We start from the raw sequence: 19,792 nt of genomic DNA on the forward strand, positions 1-19,792 counted from the left end.
AAGCAAATCAACAAAATTATTGTTTTTCTAAACAAAAGGATGAAATGGGTGAACAACATGTAAAATTTTGAAGAGAGATTATACTAACAAGGACCCTTCATACACCTTAGTGCACCTCACTGGGACAGTCCTAATTTGACCCAAGTAAGTTCACACGAGGGTATTAAATTAGCAGATTTGTGTTATTTACAGATGTAAATGTTGGGAAGTTTTTTGGTCAAGCTTCAAGGGAAAGTCAAATATTGTACTGGTTTTCTACTGAATTTTTCCATATAGCTTCCAAAATGTTGTTAAAATATAATCTATTTAAAACCATCTGGAGGTTTAGAACTCAAATGAAAGCGTGATTAACAGTGAATTAAATATTGAATAGAGCACAGCACACAAAATGTTGTCTTTTAATCTTTAAAATTAAATATCCAGATGTCACATTTATTTTGTCTGGCCAAATGGACGCTGAATTGTAAAGAAAAACCTGGAGTGATATCAATAAACTCATGTTGATCTTGTAATACTGATATTTCATGCACCATGTTATGCAGTGGTTTAACAATAAAAAGTCGCATTTGTCCTACAATTATCAAAAATTGTAATTCTATTTTTTCTAGTTTTTTTCTAAATATAATGTTTGCAGGTCTCCTTTAGTGTATGATTACTGACGTGATCCACAAGTAGATACCACAAATGATGTCAGAAAACTCTATGATATTAAAATTTATTTGGAAAGTTTTACATTTATGTCTAACAAACTGTAACCATATCAACACACATACTCTAGCTCGAGTAGTAGAGGCCTGCAGTTTTGGTGCTGACAATTCCTAGTTCAATCCCCACAGGTGTCTATAATATTTTTATATAAATAGTCATACTCTGTTACCAAATCCCGCCAAGATTAGACTTCAAGTAGTGTGAGCATTGGACATGCAGAGCAAGCTTGTTGAAGACAATGGAGTAGTGTCCCAGTGTGAATAACAGCCTGTTACTTACAGCTAACAGCATTATTCCTTTGGCTTGCTTGGTGCAGAGCCTTGTGTTTGGGGCGAGGTTCAATACCCACTAAAAACTATGCTGGCTGTACTTACGTAGCACAGTTCTCTGCATTTGCTTAAACCAAACTGCTACAATAAGATCTAGTATTTGTTGGAAGATGTAAACAATAGCCTTTTTTTAAATAATGCATAGGGATTTTTCTTTTTTTAAAGAAGTGTACAGTACATCTAGTCTGTGAGCTATATATCATCATAGCCAAATAGCCTCATAGCCTCTTGGATACCCTTTCTATGTAATTTTATGTTTATGAAGTAATTCTTCTTTTTGTTCCAGGCAGTAAGTGAAATCACATTTTCCAAAAGCATCTTCTGATTTTACAGAATTTCTGATAAGTCTTCTGCCTCACTGCATTTTCCTACTTTGGTCTGCACTTGCTTCCTCCCCCCATTAAAATGCTTACCCTCCCCCATCCCTTTGTATTATAATTATCCTCAATATGTATTTGTTTGTGTTGGCCTAGCAGAGCTCTTTTTGAGGATTAATTATAAGTATCATTAATTATATTGCAATACATAGTAAATAGTTTTCAGAAGAATAAAATCTAAGATGTGAAACTTTTTTTCTTCTTTCAGCAGTTTGACACCAGGTTTAACTTGCCTGATTTCTTTGGAAGACCAAAACCTGGGCCAGATTTGCCAAAAGACTTGCTGAGTTCTCTAGGGCTCTTTGGCACAGCTGAGCTGATTTCTCCTTTCAGCTGGAAACATAGTGAAAAAGTGCCAAATTTCAGCTCTAAATCACATACATCTCCGTCCTTTTATGTCTAAAATTTAAGATAGGAATAAAGCAGAGGCGGCTCTAGCTTTTTTGCCACTCCAAGCATGGCAGTCAGGCTGCCTTCAGCAGCTTGCCTGCGGGAGGTCCCCAGTCCCGCGAATTAAGTGGCGTGCTTGTGGGAGGTCCGCCAGTCTCGCGGCTTCGGTGTACCCGCCGCCGAATTGCTGCCGAATCCACGGGACTGGCGGACCTCCCACAGGCACGCCGCCGAAGGCTGTCTGACTGCCGCCCTCGCAGGGACCGGCAGGGCGTACCCTGCTTGGAACGCTGGTGCCTGGAGCTGCCGCTGATGCTAAGAAAAGAAGGTGTCCGCGCAGCACAGCTCAAAGCTCAGTAGAAGCAGAATCCTTTCCCCCACCCAGTTTAGGAAACCCCTTGGAGTAGGCCTATTTGAGTGGCTCACCTTCCAGACTCCCTTGTCTAAGGTGTGTAAGGGTGAGCCCAACCACCATGGCCCTTTTGAGGACTATTGCAGAGCAGCTTTCCCTCTGCTTAGTTTAGGATATACTCAGAAGCAGACCTTCTCCCCTGTTCCTTCTGTGCAGCAAACTACACAGGAAAGGAGCTCTTCTATTACTTTTTATATTTATATTACAACAGCATCCAAAGATGCCAGTTGGGAATAGGACCCCTTGTGCTAGGCACTGTGCAAACACATAGGAGGATATCCCTGCATTGAAGGGTTTATAATCTAGGGTGTATCTTAAAATCGGAACAGATAAAACAAGGGATGAGGGACAGGAGCGCCACATATAGAGATGTGTCTAACAGATTCCTGGCAAACATCATCCTAGTGCCAGGTTTTAGTTTTCCAGATCTGCAGGAGGGGGATGGTAAATGGGATGTTACTAGGAGCACTGGAATTGGGGAAAGAAGGAAGGGAAGGGGTACACTGTTGGAGGTGGAATGGAAGGGAGGCTGGGAAGACGAGAGAGTGAAGAGAATTGGTGTGTGTGTACGTGTAGGTGTAGGCGTAGGCTGGGATGGGGCCAGAGAGAAATCTGAGAAAGACTCACAGGAAACAGCCAAGCAGCAGAGAAGGAAAAAAATATTCTGAGTCCAAATGAAAGAAAGCACAGTCTGACATCACTGATGGTGAAGATTTTGCCTAGGCTTCACAGCCTCCAGCCCTTACTTTGCTGCGGTTTCTGTCATTGTTCCTGTAGCTACTGCTGGGAGAGTCTTCTAGCTTTTGATGGTTGTCTCTGGCCTTACTCTTTCTCTGCTTAGCCCTCCACAGCTAGGGTGGTGGTGTGTGCTTCAGGCTGGGTGGCCCTTGCTTTGGTCCTGGGGTGGGTGGCGGTTCTGAGTCTCAGAGCTAGATGTCATTGATTTTTGTATCAGTATTTCAGGCAGTAGTTTACCTTTGTTTGTTATGTGGTGAAAGTAAAGCTGTGTAATAGACAGGGAAGTTAATGCAGGCTTGGGTGATGGAATCTGCTGCTTTCTTACACATAGGCCTAGAAGTGTGGCACCCATTCTGAGCAAAGATTGGCTGGTATGTCAATTTAGTTATTTGGCAATGAGATTTTGTGTGTCTAGATCAGCAGAATAGCTGTTCCCGGGTGTGCTTTGTAAAAGAAATCCTAATCCCATATTAGCAGAATTTGAAATAGATGAAGTTGTGGATTGTTTGCGGCTTTGAGCAGCTCACTTGCTGCTATCCAAAACGTTGTCATAACAATGAGGATTGCATTTGTTTCTGTAAGTAGATCTCCCAAAGCCTATCCCTATTCAAGACAATGACAAAATGCTCATTGAAAAGGCTTTGGGTCCTAACTGAATAGCTAAGAAATTAATAGCCCTGACAATTTAAAAAAGACACATTCCATTTCACTTCAATACCGCTAACCTCTTATTTGAATACATAATTAGATTGACTGTAACTGACTATTTTAAATCTGTATATATATATGTAAGAATAGGTATTTGTTTTTTAATTTATAAATACTCTGAAGAGAGTAGAAGCGAGTTAGAACAACAAATCTCTGACAGTTCTGATGCTTAGCACACTGTGAATTCAACCTTATCTTGCCAGGAAGTTTCTCTTAGAATCAATGATCTGTTGGAAGTGAGAGAATGTCTGTATATAAAGAAGTTGCCATCAGGCTGCCTGGTAGAGATTTGTGAATTCTTGAATTCCTGTAATTGGGAGTAAACATACCTTTCATTATTACTGTAATCTGAAACTTATTGATGATACAAACAGCTGTCCAGTTCAGGGTACTAGGCGTTGACCAGTACAATGATTTTAAGTGGTTAAAGGATTTAACCTTGGGGTGAGTAAATTGTCTTTTGGGGTAATTCTACATATATCGATCTGAACTGATGTGCTTCTAGTGTCACATCTGTCAGGCTGGTGCTGGAAGCTGAATCTCCAGAGAGAATTTTCATGACAGGTGTCAGACATGTGGTGTTATGACAACTTTGTAGAAATCAGATTTCCAGGTAGGATTTGTTTATAAGCCTTTCCTGGGCTGTGAATGAATAGTTCTAATCAGCCTTCCTGACTAAACAAGCATTTAAGATTTTGCTAATGCATGGTCTACTATAGTTACCTAAGTGCTGTGGCAAACTTTTGTATTAGCCAGGCTTTTACCATTAGTTATGAACCTACGTTTGTGCAGTGAAATCTTTTGTATAAAAGTTGGCCTGTAGTAGAAGATTGTTTCTAGGCTGCTTTTTCCCACTGTTTTCCACTTTCCTCATCTTCCCACCCCCCATTTATAACATGGCCCTAATTATTATTTCATCTGAAAAATTGGAGGGGCCTCGTGGATTTGTTTGGGTAGTGGCTCACCCCGATAGCTGTATACCGTACGATTTATGTAATTTTCCTCACAGTGAGAGTGGATGGAAACTTACTAAGGGTATGTCTGCGACTGTAGCATGGGTAGGCATAGCCATGCTAGCTTTAATCTAGCTAGAATAGGTAACAGTAGTAGTGAAGACATGGTGATACGGGCTTCTGCACTGGCTACTAGTGTCGCCCACAGGTTGGGGGGTACAAAAAGGGCAGTTTGTCCTGGGCTCTCCCAAACTGAGCAGCATTGTGATGACCTGGTGCAAACTTGAGTGGTGCTGGAAGGTCCAGGTCGCAATGGCACTCATTCAAAATTGGCCTGAGTGTCTCTCCATCATGATGGTGAGGTGGTGCTGCAATCCCATGGGCCAGGTTGTAATGCCTGAATCAGGGAACTGGGTCCATGCCATAGAAGCTGCTGCTGGGGATGGGTGCAGGCAGGCTCACTTTCCAACCCCCTCATGCCCCAGGTTCTCCTTTCAGTAGTAAGTTTGTTTGTTTTTCTGGAGTGTGATGGGCCTCGGTTTCAGATTTTGCCTCTGTGGCCCTGGGGGCAAGCAATGGAAGTATGTACGTAGGGTCCCTAGCAAGCTTGTACTGGGGTGGCTAGCCCATGCTGAAGCCTGTGCTGCCACATCTTCATTATTGCTACGTGTCCTAATTAGATTAAATGTAATGCAGGTATGTCTACCCATGTTACAGTCCCACCTTCACTTGCTGTATAAGCATGTACTACGTAACACCCACCAACAGTGTCTAACATGGGGAGCTTCAACCTCATCCCGAGTAAACCTGTCTCATTTCTCAGCCCCTTAGTACCATCCTTTCCTTGGCCAGTCTCTGAAAATGCCACTCACCCTTCTTCACCCCAATGTGTCCTCTGTAGTATGAGCAGTCCAGCTCCCTCATCATGTAGGTGGTCTTAGCTTATCCCCAGTGCAGCTTGCAGCTGGCTTCTGTGACGGACAATGGTAGGAATAAGAAATGGATTGAAGAATGTCTTTATAAATTAACCAAGAAAATAGAGTGATGAGACACTAAGATTTTAGGGTGGGGGACTGTTTATTACCAAAGAATGCAAAGCTTCAGTAAGGTATAATATGAGGCAGTGCCCCATTTTTTTTGGCGGCAATCCAGACTTGCTCCTCTTTGGGATGAACTACTTGGCCTTTGGTCTCATTGTTACCTTCACAGCTAAAACCTAATTGTCTCTTTTAGTGAAATGCTCCTATTACCTCGTTAATAGATACGACTGATATGCTATAGAATGTGATCTAAATATGCTAATGAGACACTGAATTAGTCGGCAGCTACACAGGAGTGAAGTTGGGTTGTATTGTGGAAAGTACTGTAATTGATACTTTATGTATATCATGCTGCCATTAAGTTAAACATGCAAAGAGAACCTTTGTTTTATTTTGTCACAGGCTAAATAAAGCAAATCTATTTGTGAACAATCAAAAGTGGAAGTATAAGGCTAGAGAATTAAGTTTGTCATTCTGCATTCTCTTTCTTGGGAATAAAAAATTAAGACTCCACAGTTCAAAGCTCCTTGATACCTAGCTTATCATAAAGATAATTCTGCATGAATTTACTTGGGGAGTTATAGGTTGCTAGAGATAGCAAGTACCTTTCCATAAAAAAAAAATCAGAGATGATATTTTTGTTCATTAATGCAGTAAGGCAGTGCCAAGAGCAGTTCCATTCCTTGCTTCACTTGATGAGCAATCAGTAGTACGTTGCATGTCGTTCTAATGCTTGGTATGGCATCTAAGTGGAGCATTGGGGTGAGTTAGATGGTGTCATTTTCTCTCGTCTGTTACAAAAGCTAATATGAAGTGCGGATTGCCGTACCAGCCTGCTGTGACTTTGATTTTTCTAGTGGAAAATGAAATTTTGCAGATTCCTGGCTTTATTTCCAGTGGCACAGTTCCAGACTTTAGAATGATCCTGTCATTGGGACATTCCTTAGGTATACAGTTAAATCTGTTGTTCATTAGAAGCAGCTGAAGCCTATCAGTACACTTCACCTACAAGCCAACTATAACTTCAGTAAATTTGAAGATAATACTTTGGTTTGGCCTGCCGTGGCCCATTCTGTAAAGCTGGAAGTTTGAACAGCTAGCCAATTAAAATTTTCACAACTTTCACATGAGTGTAGTTCTGCAGCTAAAATTCATGGTGGTGGTTCCCCCCTCGCCCCTCCATATAGTTGCCTGCATTCTTACAACTGTATTTTAAGAAACAAACTTTTTGATGTGAAACATTTTCTTTCATGTTTGGAAGGCAATTTATACTGTTTTGATCTTAAAAAAAAGCAACCCCAAAAAACCATTAAGTGAGCATTTGACTTGGATAAGTTGATGCTGAGTGAGAGTCTAGCAATGCGCATCAGATAGCAGTATTAAGAATTATTTAGCATATGCAATTAATTTAAAATCTTTCCCAAATAACATTTTAATAATGTTTTATAGTGAGCTATTTAAGACTTGCAAGGATACCCAGCTTCTTTTTAATTTTGCAATAACTTGTGGAACAAACCAAACTGGCCAAGCATTTGTTATTACTTTCAGTTTTTACTGACGTGTTTTGTGGCTTTTTGGTCAAATGTACAGCACTAAAACTCCAGGCATCCATACTGCTTCTATATTTAGTAGCAAAGTCTGTTGTTAAACAGTTTCCACTTATCGATGTAACCAATCCACAGGATTGGATCTTATGCATTGTGGTCAAATTTTGTGAATGATTTCTCAAAAGCGAAGAAATCCGTTAGGCTTTGTAGAATTCAACTTTTAAAATAATTTTGACAGATATTATCTGTTCATTTTTAAGCATTTTTTTAAAGATTTTGATCTTTCCTCCCAGTTTTCACAGTTATGGGAAATTATGGGAGTGTGAGACATTTATTTAATGGTAATAGACATTGAGATTCAAAAAATTAAACCTTTATAAAAACTGTTATGAACACAAATTGTCAACATAGCATGTCAAAATATACAAAGTAAATATCCTTAAATCAAGACATCATACCCATTCTTACTATTCATTCATTAGTCATTTGTAACAAACTTAATCCAAAAGTCTAATCACTGGATTTGACTGAGTTTGACAGCAGCATTTTTCTTTCTTTGCCTACTTGTAAATATCGATTCTTACTGACGGAAGTATTTTGTCGTGGCTTTGTATGTATGCAGTGGGAAATCAACATTTAAGGGTAATCTCCAAATGAATGTTCTGTGATGTGGGAAACTTTCTGTGGTATGGGAGAACCTGCTTACTTTTAAATTCCTTTGTTTCCTAGACAAGGCAATAGGATTATAGCAAATTCAAATGTTTACAAAGTATTTCATTTGAAAAATATGGTAATTTTTCCTCTGTGATGCAATTAACTTGTACTATAAATTAAGCATGGGAAGTGTTTTTTATTTTAAATATATTACACAGGGTTTTACAGCCAGTTTGTCTTCAAGAACTGTAAATATTCACATTAACCATTTGTGAAAAGCTTGATTCATGGAATGCATCGGTTTCTAAGTGTAGCATTCCAAACCTATGTATTTTCATATGTGTGATGTCAGCCTAAGTTGTTTAGCAATGTATCAGAACAATTACAAGAGAAGATTAAATATCTGTTTTATAAATGCCTTAGAAAGTCTTTCAAAATGTTTTTTGCACTTTAAATAATTGCATTCATCTATTAAAGCCTATTTGGAAAAAGTCTTTTCTCAAATCTTCTCTTGCCTTCAGTTTCAATTTTAACATCAGCTGATAGCCTGATTTATACTAAGGACATAGTTATACATGTTGAATAACCTTCTCTGAGGAAGTACTTCACATGCTATCTTTTCCAGTAAGAGGTTTTCATGTTTGACCTCCTTTTCTTGATTTTCATTACACATGCTCTACATGACGTGTATTTTTGTATGTGCCAAAGTGGCTTGGGGCTGGTGATAGGATAACATATCTAAAACTACTGTGATGTTTACTTCTAGGAATTACTGCTGAAGTCCTAGTGGTCACCTCTTTTGATGAACTGCACAGAAGAGCTCAAGATGCCAAGGGGAAGATTGTTGTTTACAACCAGCCTTTCATCAGTTATAAAGAAACTGTCAAATACAGATTACTGGGAGCAGTTGAAGCTGGTAAAGTTGGAGCGGTGGCATCCCTTATCAGATCCATTGCTTCCTTTTCTGTTAATAGGTAGGAATGTTTTACTCTGTACGTGACAATTTGTGGAATCTGACAGGGTACCACTTATGAATTCTGATTTGAGATTATTAACTCTGTAAACATCAGTGTCAGGGTGCAAACTCTATTTGGATTGTAAACTTGTTTTTGCCTTCTCAGCTGTCTTTGTTTCTCCATATTTAGCTAAAATCCACAGTGGGTAACAGGAGAAATTCTTGCACAGGGCTAACAGAGGGTTGTTGAATTGTAATTGTCCATTCAAATGGAACACCCTTGGACAAATCGATGGCTGCTGCCTAGGGCAAGTCAGTTTTTCAAGTCTGAACCCTGGGGGGTGGGGAGGGGCACTGAACAAGGGATCACCGGGTGCGGGACTTTGTTCCCCTAATAAGCCTGATTGTTATGTTACTGCCAAAGGGAACAGAAGATTATAAAAGAAAGGGTCTCTCACCTGCCATTTTAGAGGAAGCATGTGCATGGATTGCAGGGGTCAGAGAGAGGGGCGGGGAGAGGCTCCATGATTTAGAGAAAAAGCCCTGAACTACAGGAGGGGTGATTCTGGACTCCTGAGAGGACTCTATCCTAAACCTAAAGAACTCTTCCACATGGCGAGAAAGCTGAGGCAGGGAAATGTGTACAGGCGTGTTTATTATTTAATATAGATCTGTGTCTTTCTTGTGCTGCTAAAGTAAAGGGTAATTTGCCTTAGAATCCTATGCAAGATCTGTCTGCTTAGGCTGTTGTGTATCCCAGAAGAGTTCAACTATGAACCTGGAGCACCCCCAGGGCTGCAGTTGAGAGATGGTGTGCTTAAGCTTCTGGGGAGAGTCTGGGGAGCCAGCGTTACTCAGAGCAGAGGGTGTAGGCAATTGGACCACAGGGCCTCAGCTCTTAGAAAGGGGTGCTAGTCAGACAGGGTGATCATATTTCCCAAACACTGGGGCTGGCCTTGCTGCTCGCCCAAACCCTGCCTGCCTCCTCTCTCCATGTGGGGCTGGCATCGCTGCTCACCCCTACACATGTTCTTCCCATCCCCACTTTTTTTTGGCAAAAGTGGGCATTTGTCTCCTTTGCTCTTGACAACTTTGGGATGCCTGGAACTGCCCTTAAAAATGGGATTGTCCCAGCCAAAGCAGGACATATTGTCACTGTAGCAATGCAGGACTCACCCCTGCAGCACCTCCTGCTGGTCATCTCAGGGAATTAGCTCTTTCCAGCACAGACCACCCTCTGCAGGCCAGTGTCCTGCTGCTGCTTGGCCCCCCGTGTCCCTCTCGGACACACTGCCCCATTATCTTGAGTGTTGTCCTCTGGCTATACAACCCTCAGTCTCAGGGTCTCCCCTCCTCAGAGAACCCCCACCCAGCCTCAGTAGAAGGCTAATGCCAGTCATCATTTAGCCCCCATGCCCTGGGGCAGACTGTAGTATCAGCCTACTCATCACCAGCAAGGTTGGGTTTGGAACTGCTGCCTTTGCCTACCCCTGGGCTGTCCTCAGCAACCCCCAGTACCTGTTGCCTTATGCCTAGGCCACAGTTCTTCTGTCTTTCCCCAGCCCTGCTCCACTCAAGTACCCTGTGTTTAGCTCCCTACAGCCAGGCCTGTCTCCCTCTACAGCTAGAGAGAAACTGCTGAACTCCGGGCTCCCAGCCTCTTATATAAGGCCAGCTGAGGCCTTATTGGGGTGTGACTCAGCTGCGGTTGCTTCCCCAGTCAGCCTATTAGCTGCTTTCCCTGCCACAGCCCTCTCCCAGGGCTGTTGTAAGCCCTTCAGGGCAGGAGTGGGGTAACCACCCCGCTACAGTCACCCTAAAACAGAGATCTGTTCTCTGGCAGTATGCCTGGAGACCCTGGTAAGAGACAGTGCCTGGACTCTCTTCTTCAGACTCAGGAGGCTTAAAGCACAGGGGGCCTAATGAGGTGGTCTCCAAACACAGCAGCCTAGTGAGTGTCAAACCAGCAGAGGGAGGGGTGTGTGAGAGAGAGAGACTGACTGACTCACACTTCACCTTTTACTTTACATGGTTTTGCAGGCAGGCGCTTCCTTGTAACATGTTGAGTTGTCCAGTTTCAAGTGGGTGTTTAGTTTAGAAACTATTTGTTCCCAACTCTGCCTCCAGTGCTTTTTCATTCTTTCAAAATGTTTTCATCATTGTCACTACTCCAGATCTTGTGTGATTGCTTTCAAGAGCTTTTCACATCCCTGATGCTACCATAAATATTCCTCTAACAACCAATATAAAATACTTCTCTGGTGGCAAGATAAGGCAAATTGTCAATGATTTTAAGAATACATAATTTTGTATGTTTAAGGAGAATAAAGGCATGTTGTTTTTATATTCATGGGCAGTCATATAGCCCTAAAATGACATGAGGAGGACGAAGTAAATGTTAACAACTAATATAATTATTTTGGTCTCCTATAAATAGGTTTTATAATCCTCAATCTGACTAACTTAAAAAAACAACAATCCAGGACTTAAAAATAAATTTTTAATGTTAAAAAAAAAGTATGTACATGTTGGTAGAACTTTACTTTCTTAAAGTACTCAAGTGGATGTTTTGTACTTGTTTCTTTAGTTTCCTAATTGTTAATAGAATTTCAGATTTTACCTGGAGATTTTTTTCTAAAAATGAGAGTTTCACACTTAAAATGCTCATTTGTGCGGAGAAAGATAAGTCCAGGGCTTCATTAACACCTTAACTGTGAGAAAGGTAAGACAGATGTGAGACTTTGGCAGCATGGAAGCTTTAAAGACTAATGTATTGAGATGTGCCAGATGCGATGGACACACAAGAAATTCATGGACTGCTGTATCAATATGTGTAACCTATCTTTGTGTTCCTGGCTCTCTGAGTGGATTTCCTATAGAATCACTGGGCAGAGGAAGAGGGTAATTACTACAAATTCACAATGCCAGTTATGCAGATACCCAGCCCTAAAGCTTTGGTCTCTGGGGAAGTGGCAGAGATTGGTTTTACCTAGGTCAGAAGGCCTGGGAGAAAAAGATGTCAAAAACTGTGTATAAAGGGTCAGCCTGACCTGGCTCAGGGCAGACTCACTCTGGAACAAAGAACTGACAGACTTGTGTACAGAACTCCCAGGGTCCCATGTGCATGATGGATAATACCTGGTAAGCTTAGCATGAGTCTAGACTGTTCCTTGTTTAAGAGATGTTTTCTCTGTAATGAGTTTGTCCTGAATAAAAGCTCTTCTTTATGCAGGCTGGATAGTCACTGGTAAACACTATATTATCACCCGGCTACCCCCATGTGTGTCAGTTCTGGGGCCCAGGGCCAGTGCAACCACTAGGTGAACTAGGCGATCGCCTAGGGCGCCAAGTGGTTGGAGGCGCCAAAAAGCCATACCCTAAGCTCAGCAGGAAAGATCCGCCTTCCGAGCTGCTGCAGAGGCCCAAGCCTGGTAAAGCCAGTGAGTGTATTAAAAAAAAAACCACACCCTTTTTTAAACTTTCAGTACATTAACACACTTACTGAAGCAATTTTGTTTTTGAGTCAAAAAGATTTTAGGCTGCTAAGAGGCATTTACATGTGCTGTGTCTTTTACTGCTCCTTTGTAATGTATAAAGATGGCAGCATTAGGTTTATTTTATATATATATATTATAAAAGTTTTAAAATGTTGATGCTTTGAAACAGTCACCATAAATTAATAGTAGTACAAGAGGTCAACTTACACTGTCTTCAGCATAAGAGAAAACAGGGGGAAAGGAACACTCCACCACTTCTTTGTCACTGTTTATGCACACCACAGTCCTGCCTATCACCCAGGCCCGTAACTTGGGGTCATCTTCCACTCCCATTCTTGTTGCCCCACATTCAGGAAATGTCCATACCTTGCCAGTTCTTCCTAAAAAATCTTTGTGTGATCAATTGTTTTCTCTGTCTATGCAATTAAATTTCAGATCCACACCCTCCTTTTGAGTTAGGTTCTCTGTAGCCTCTTCGTTGTCACTCAACAGCCACCACCCCTTTCCCATTCATACAAAATGCACTCACTAAGATAATCTTAGCTCACCAGTCTGACTGCAACACCCTTCTCTCCTGCACTGAAGTCAAGTTTCTTGTAATTACCTACAAAGCCCTGCAATACTCTTCATCCATCTTATATTCTCTCTTGCTGAGTGCTCCCATTCTCTCATTTCCGTCCCTGTTAATACTGTAAAACAATATTTTTTAAAAGAAGTTTAAATAACCTAGTGAGAGATGGTCCTGTGCGGTAGACTTTCCTATGCTAGACATCAGGTCAAGTTCTGCTTGCAGTTACCCCGGTCTAAATCAGGCATATTTCTGTTTCCTTAATCATTCAACAGCTTGATCATCAGCTTTTCTTTGTCTCTTAGAAAAATCACTGTGTGTTTTTGGTTTTTTTATAATGTGATAAATGACTAGTATTTTGTCTGTGGTGTTGTAGCAATGTGGGTCTCAGGATAGGATATTGGTGAGAGAAGGTGTGTGAGGTAATATATTTTATTGGCCCAACTTCTGATGGTGAAAGCTCGAAAGCTTGTCTCTTTCACCAACAGAAGTTGGTCCAATAAAAGATATTACCTCACCTACCTTGTCTCTCTGGTACAGAGGTGGGCAAACTAAGGCCCGCAGGCCACATCTGGCCCATGGGACTGTTCTGCCTGATCCTTGAGCTTCTGGCCAGGGAGGCTAGCCCCTGGCCCCTCCCCTGCTGTCCCCCCTTCCCTTGCAGGCATGTTGCTGTGTGGGCAGCGCTCTGGGTGGCGGGGCTGCTCGCTCCTGCAGGACAGCGCGGCGTGTCTGGCTCCAGCTGGGTGGCATGGTGGCCAGACATGCTGCTCTGAGTGGCATGGTAAGGGGGCTGGGGCCGGGGCCGGGGCCGCGAGGTTGGATAAGGGGCAGGGGATCCCAGAGGATGGGGAGCAGAGGACAGTTGGATGGGGCGGACGTTCTAGGGGGGAGTGGTCAGGGGACAGGGAATGGGGGGCAGTTGGATAAGCATGGGAGTCCTGGGGGCCTGTCAGGGGGCAGGGATGTGGATAGGGGTTGGGCAATCAGGGGACAGGGGGTGGGGGGGTTGGATAGGGGGTGGGGTCCCAGGGGGCAGTTAGGTGCGGGGGGTCCCGGAAGGGGGCGGTTAGAGGACAAGGAGCAGGGGGGTTGGAGGAGTTGGGAATTCTGAGGGGAGCAGTCAGGGGTGAGAAGCGGTAGGGGTTGGATGGGGACCAGGGTCAGGCTGTTTGGGGAGGCACAGCCTTCGCTACCTGGGCCTCCATGCAGTTTTGCAACCCCAGTGTGGTCCTCGGTCCAAAAAGTCTGCCCACCCCTGCTCCAGTATTTTGTTAGAATGTAAGGAAACTAATACAAGTATAAACAAATGAGACATGACTTGCATAAAGACAGAATTCTTCCAATAACTTTATTATGAAATACTTTGTTTCAAAAAGAAAAAATGTGCCATGATAGATTTTAACAGAGATTATACAGATGTGAGAGAATAATTAAACTAACATGAAATACACTTAAATTGCTGTGACAGTAGGAAGGTTCCAGGGACTGCTATGTAAGCAGCTGTGATGACCATCAAAGGTGACCTATACTAGAACTGAAAATGCGGACCTCTTCCATACCTACTTTTGCCAAATTTTATTCCATGTAAAAACAACTATGTATCCTCTGGAGAACTTTTTCAGGTTGATGGAGCAGGCAAAATATATATTGATTTAGCAGAGCCTCACCACTTTTTGAAATCACATCCAGTGCCTATTATATGTTCCCATTAGGTTGTGAGGAAGGTGATATGAATTTGTCAAACATTTATCCACAAAATATGATTTTTTTTTAAATAGCCACATTATCAGTAATATATGTGGGATAGCACTGAGCACCAGGGCAGAATAGAGCTAATATGGATCATTGTATGGTAACCTTACATAGCAATTGGGTTATTTGAATGTACAGTGTCCAGTCATGGTATTTGGTGAGAGGCTTCCATATTTGAATTTGTTCAGGCTATGAAACAGAGAGGAGATATGTGTCACAGTTTCAGAGTAACTGCAACTGTATCCCCCTCTGTGGTCCACTCCAGGAATGACTAGTCAGGTTGCAGATCTCCAGCGGTCACCTGTCTGTGGGCAAGGACCTTTGTACCACTTCCTTCTGACTGTTTTAAGGCTGCACAGCCTCCTGACCTCCACTGTGGTATCTCCAACAAGCCAGGCTGCCAAAAGCCAGTTTTTGTGCATTGCTCTTTCTCTGAGAGCTATGACCACTTTATTGCCAGCTGTTACAAGTGACTGCAGAGCTCTTTCTAAGCAAGCACATTTATTCTTAAGGTAAAAGCATTACAGAGAAAACAGATAAAGAATAAAAGTTGCTACATACATGCTAAACACATGCTACACACATGCTAAAAGCTTACCAGAGGTCACCCATGAGTCTTATGGGAATCTAGTAGGCCAAAGTCTTTCCAACTCTTCCACAAGGGTTGGGAGCCCCCCTTGAACAGAAGGTCCTATCCGTTTTCTGGATCAGAAAGAAGGTACTGAATCAATTTAAACTAGGGCTATTTGTACAGAAAGCCCTTTCTTTGTCTGTTAGTCTCTGGAAAACCTTGTTTTAACCAGTATATGCAAAACCACTCAGAAGGTGGTACCTCTCTTGAGGTGTTTACAGCCTGAGTGATTTGCATTACTAAATATACCGCCCATCCATTTTTAGTTCCTGGAGAAGCTGTGGCAAATCAGCCCCTGGGAGTTGCATACAATAGCATACAATAGCTGATATGTAAACCATTCATAAACGTAATACAATATTTCCCCCCAAAGATACTGCTTTTTTTGCAACAGTATCACACTGTTGACTCATATTAAGCTTGTGATCCACTATGACCCCTAGATCTCTTTCTGCCATACTCCTTCCTAGACAGTCTCTTCCCATTCTGTATGTGTGAAACTGATTGTTCCTTCCTAAGTGGAGCACTTTGCATTTATCTTTATTGAACTTCATCCTGTTTATCTCAGACCATTTCTCCAATTTGTCCAGATCATTTTGAATTTTGACCCTGTCCTCCAAAGCAGTTGCAATCCCTCCCAGTTTGATATCGTCTGCAAACTTAATAAGCGTACTTTCTATGCCAACATCTAAATCGTTGATGAAGATATTGAACCGAGCCGGTCCCAAAACAGACCCTTGCAGAACCCGACTTGTTATACCTTTCCAGCAGGATTGGGAGCCATTAATAACTACTCTCTGAGTATGGTTATCCAGCCAGTTATGCACCCACCTTATAGTAGCCCCATCTAAATTATACTTTCCTAGTTTATCTATAAGAATATCGTGCGAGACCGTATCAAATGCCTTACTAAAGTCTAGGTATATCTCATCCACTGCTTCTTTCTTATCCACAAGGCTTGTTATCCTATCAAAGAATGCTATGAGATTAGTTTGACACGATTTGTTCTTTACAAATCCATGCTGGCTATTCCCTATCACCTTACCACCTTCCAAGTGTTTGCAGATGATTTCTTTAATTACTTGCTCCATTATCTTCCCTGGCACAGAAGTTAAACTAACTAGTTTCCAGGGTTGTTTTTATTTCCCTTTTTATAGATGGGCACTATATTTGCCCTTTTCCAGTCTTCTGGAATCTCCCCCGTCTCCCATGATTTCCCAAAGATAATAGCTAGAGGCTCAGATACCTCCTCTATTAACCCCTTGAGTATTCTAGGATGCATTTCATCAGGCCCTGGTGACTTGCAGGCATCTAACTTTTCTAAGTGATTTTTTACTTGCTCTTTTTTTATTTTATCTTCTAAACCTACCCTCTTCCCGTAAGCATTCACTATATTAGACATTCCTTCAGACTTCTCAGTGAAGACCGAAACAAAGAAGTCATTAAGCATCTCTGCCATTTCCAAGTCTCCCATTACTGTTTCCCCCTCCTCACTGAGCAGTGGGCCTACCCTGTCCTTGGTCTTCCTCTTGCTTCTAATGTATTGATAAAAAGTCTTCTTGTTTCCCTTTATTCCCATAGCTAGTTTGAGCTCATTTTGTGCCTTTGCCTTTCTAATCTTGCCTCTGCATTCTTGTGTTATTTGCCTATATTCGTCCTTTGTAATCTTTTTTTTATAGAGCTCCATGCTCTATAGAAGGAGCCAAGCTTGTCTATAACTCTGCTAATTCAGGATACTGTCACAAGGTGAAACTCTTGTTTAAAATGCTGCCTCGAAAATAAACTGTGTGTGTCCTTCATAATGAGTTAAATATGCTCATTGTTTCTGTCACCGTGGAATTCTGAGACTATGGTGATAACTAAAATAATATTAGAAAATACATTTTAAGCAGAACCTGTTGTTAGAACTTAAGTAAATGGCTAACTAATAGAGATTTGACTTAATATTTTACTGAAAATTCCTTTTTTTTTAAACAATAGCTAAACAAACGTTATATCTTCAATGGTATCTTATCTGATTTCTCCAAAGAGTATTGGAAGCTAATTTTTGTTGTTCAATTGAACACCCAAATAATGGGGGATACAGCTAGGGTTGCCAACTTTCTAGTTGCAGAAAACGAAAACTCTTGCCCCACCCCTTTTCTGAGGCTATGCCTCCACTCACTCTATCCCCCTTCCCTCCGTCTTGCGCTTTTCCCCACCCTTGATCTCTCACTCATTTTCACTGGGCTGGGGCAGGGAGTTGGGGTGCACGAGTGAGTGAGGGCTCTGGCTGCAAGCTCTGGGGTGGGGCTGGAGATGAGGTGTTGAGGTGATGGAGGGGGCTCCAGGTTGGGGTGTGGGAGGGAGTGAGTGCTCTGGGTGGGGGTGCAGGCTCTGGGGTGGGGCCAGAGATGAGGGGCTTGGGGTGTAGGAGAGGGCTCCAGGTTGGGGCAGGGGTTGGCACATGGGAGGTGGCTCCGGGCTGATGCTGGGGGTTGAAGTGTGGGAGGGGATATGGGCTCTGGGCTGGAGGTGTGGGCTCCGGGGTGGGTTGGTTTGGGTGCAGAAGGGGGCTTAGGGCTGGGGCTGGGAGGGAGTGTAGGTTATGGGCGGCGCTTACGTCAGGTGGCTCACAGGAAGCAGCAACTTCTCCCTCTGGCTCCTTGGCAGAGGTGTGACCACGTGGCTCTGCGCACTGCCCGTGCCTGATAGGGTTGTGCCTTCAGCTCCCATTGGCCGTGGTTCCTGGCCAATGGATGCTGCTGGAGGCGGGAGCAGCATGCGGAACCCCTGTGGCCATCCCTCCGTCTTGGACCCAGAGGGAGATGCTGGCAGCTTCCTGGAAGTCGTGTGGAGCTAGGTAGGGAGCCTGCCTGCGCTGCCAACCAGACTTCTAATTGCCCAGAGCCACCATAGTATCTTTTCGACGGGGCATTTGAATGTGAAAAGGAATGAGGCTGTCCATTCTTTTCTTTCCTCATTTACCTTCAGTGCTATTTTTTTAAAATCTGTTTTCCTATTTTAAGGTCTGGGCCTAGCCTGTCATTCCTGCCACTTCCTGATGCCTGAATCTGCTCTCCTTGTCTGTGACTGACAAGAGTTAGTGTACTAGCCAAGATGCATTTTCTGTCTCCATCTCCTCCTCCTGTTTTTTCTCTTACCCATCTCTTGCACCCTTTTTTGTCCATTTTCCTGATGAGCTGTGCTGAATGAGCTCTGCTTGACAAGAGGTAATGCGTCCATCAGTGTCAGGACCATTATCCGTTCAAGTTGTAGCTTTTCCTTAGTGATTAATGGGAAATGCTACATCAGTGAAGGGAACAGCACATTGGGAGGGCTCGTGCCTACAGGAGAAAAGTTAGATTTCTCCTCAGTATTGAAAGGGAGGCCTTGCACTTATGTGACTCATACAATGCCATGCTAATCTCACTAACTTTATGAGCTGGAACATCTACATCTTTGTCCAGAATATTAAAATATATGTATATATATGTATTAATGGCTAAGAAATGGAATTATAGCAGACTTTCAAAATCATCCTGAAAATCTGCTAGCCCATGTAGAAAATCCACTTGCCTGCTTTTCCTGTGATGATATTAATAGTGGCAATATTTTAGTGGTCCCAGATGAATAGAGGAGTAGCAATTCACAAAACAGAATTGTGTCTTTCATACTGTAAGCTCATTGAGCTAGAGACTGTCATTTATTATCTGTTTGTACAGTGCCTAGAACACTCTGGCTTTTAAGTGATAATGCAATATTAACATAGAATAATAATCATGGGTTTAAAATCAGTACTCTGTAGTAGAGCAACACTTTAAGTCTCCTTATTAAAGAGTAGCAAGATAAAGAGAGACTCAGTAAAATCCCAATGTGGAGTTAAATCAACGTTTTCTTTTTCTAGTTTTTCTTCTTCTGCAGCTCCTCAGCTCTTCCTTAGTCCATTTAGGGCAAGTAGGTGCTAGATTGCTGTTGTCAGAGCAGGACTTATAGTCCTTGAATGGTTCCACTGAGCGGGGATCACAAGGGCGGGTGGGCTTTTGCAGAGTGGAGGAGAAGGGTTTGTCTCTGCTCTGCTTTCAGCAGTGGATGCATGTGGGTTTTCTGGGGAGATAGTTAATGGGTGGGTAGGAAACAGTGGTTCCTGTTTGCCACTGCCAGGTTTCCCTGCCCCTCTTGGATGAGCTTGCAGTTGGTTATTTGGTGTGTACTACCAGACAGCATGGTAGTTCTGTCTCTAAAGTAGGGATCCAAACATATCCCCACACTGATGCATCAGGGCCAAATCATGATCTCATAGAAATGAAAGGGGGCTTTGTAACTTGGTGGGGATTAGACTTGACCTTAGCAGAAAGTTGCTGCAATGTGTAGGAAACTTTGTTTACAAAAATGTTGAGTCTCTCTCTCTTCAACAATCAGCCTTTCTGCCTGTAGCAACTTTCGTCACCAAACTGTCAACACTTCAGAAGACTTTCAAAGGTGGATACCCTGGGCCAACAGTAACAAAAAAAAATTGGAAAAAAATAAACCTTTTCATGTAAACAAATA

General features: G+C 42.5%; 1 protein-coding gene across 2 annotated transcripts in view; it reads left to right on the plus strand.

Moving 5' to 3' along the window:
- CPQ (carboxypeptidase Q) overlaps window positions 1-19,792 on the plus strand; it is a 268,011-nt gene that overhangs the window by 36,902 nt on the left and 211,317 nt on the right. For both annotated transcript variants that reach the window (XM_050941018.1, XM_050941019.1), the window contains exon 3: window positions 8,623-8,830. In XM_050941018.1, the coding sequence (XP_050796975.1) occupies window positions 8,623-8,830 (208 nt within the window). The remainder of the gene's footprint in view (window positions 1-8,622; window positions 8,831-19,792) is intronic.

Source organism: Gopherus flavomarginatus, chromosome 2, assembly GCF_025201925.1.
Source record: "Gopherus flavomarginatus isolate rGopFla2 chromosome 2, rGopFla2.mat.asm, whole genome shotgun sequence".
NCBI lineage: Eukaryota > Metazoa > Chordata > Testudines > Testudinidae > Gopherus > Gopherus flavomarginatus.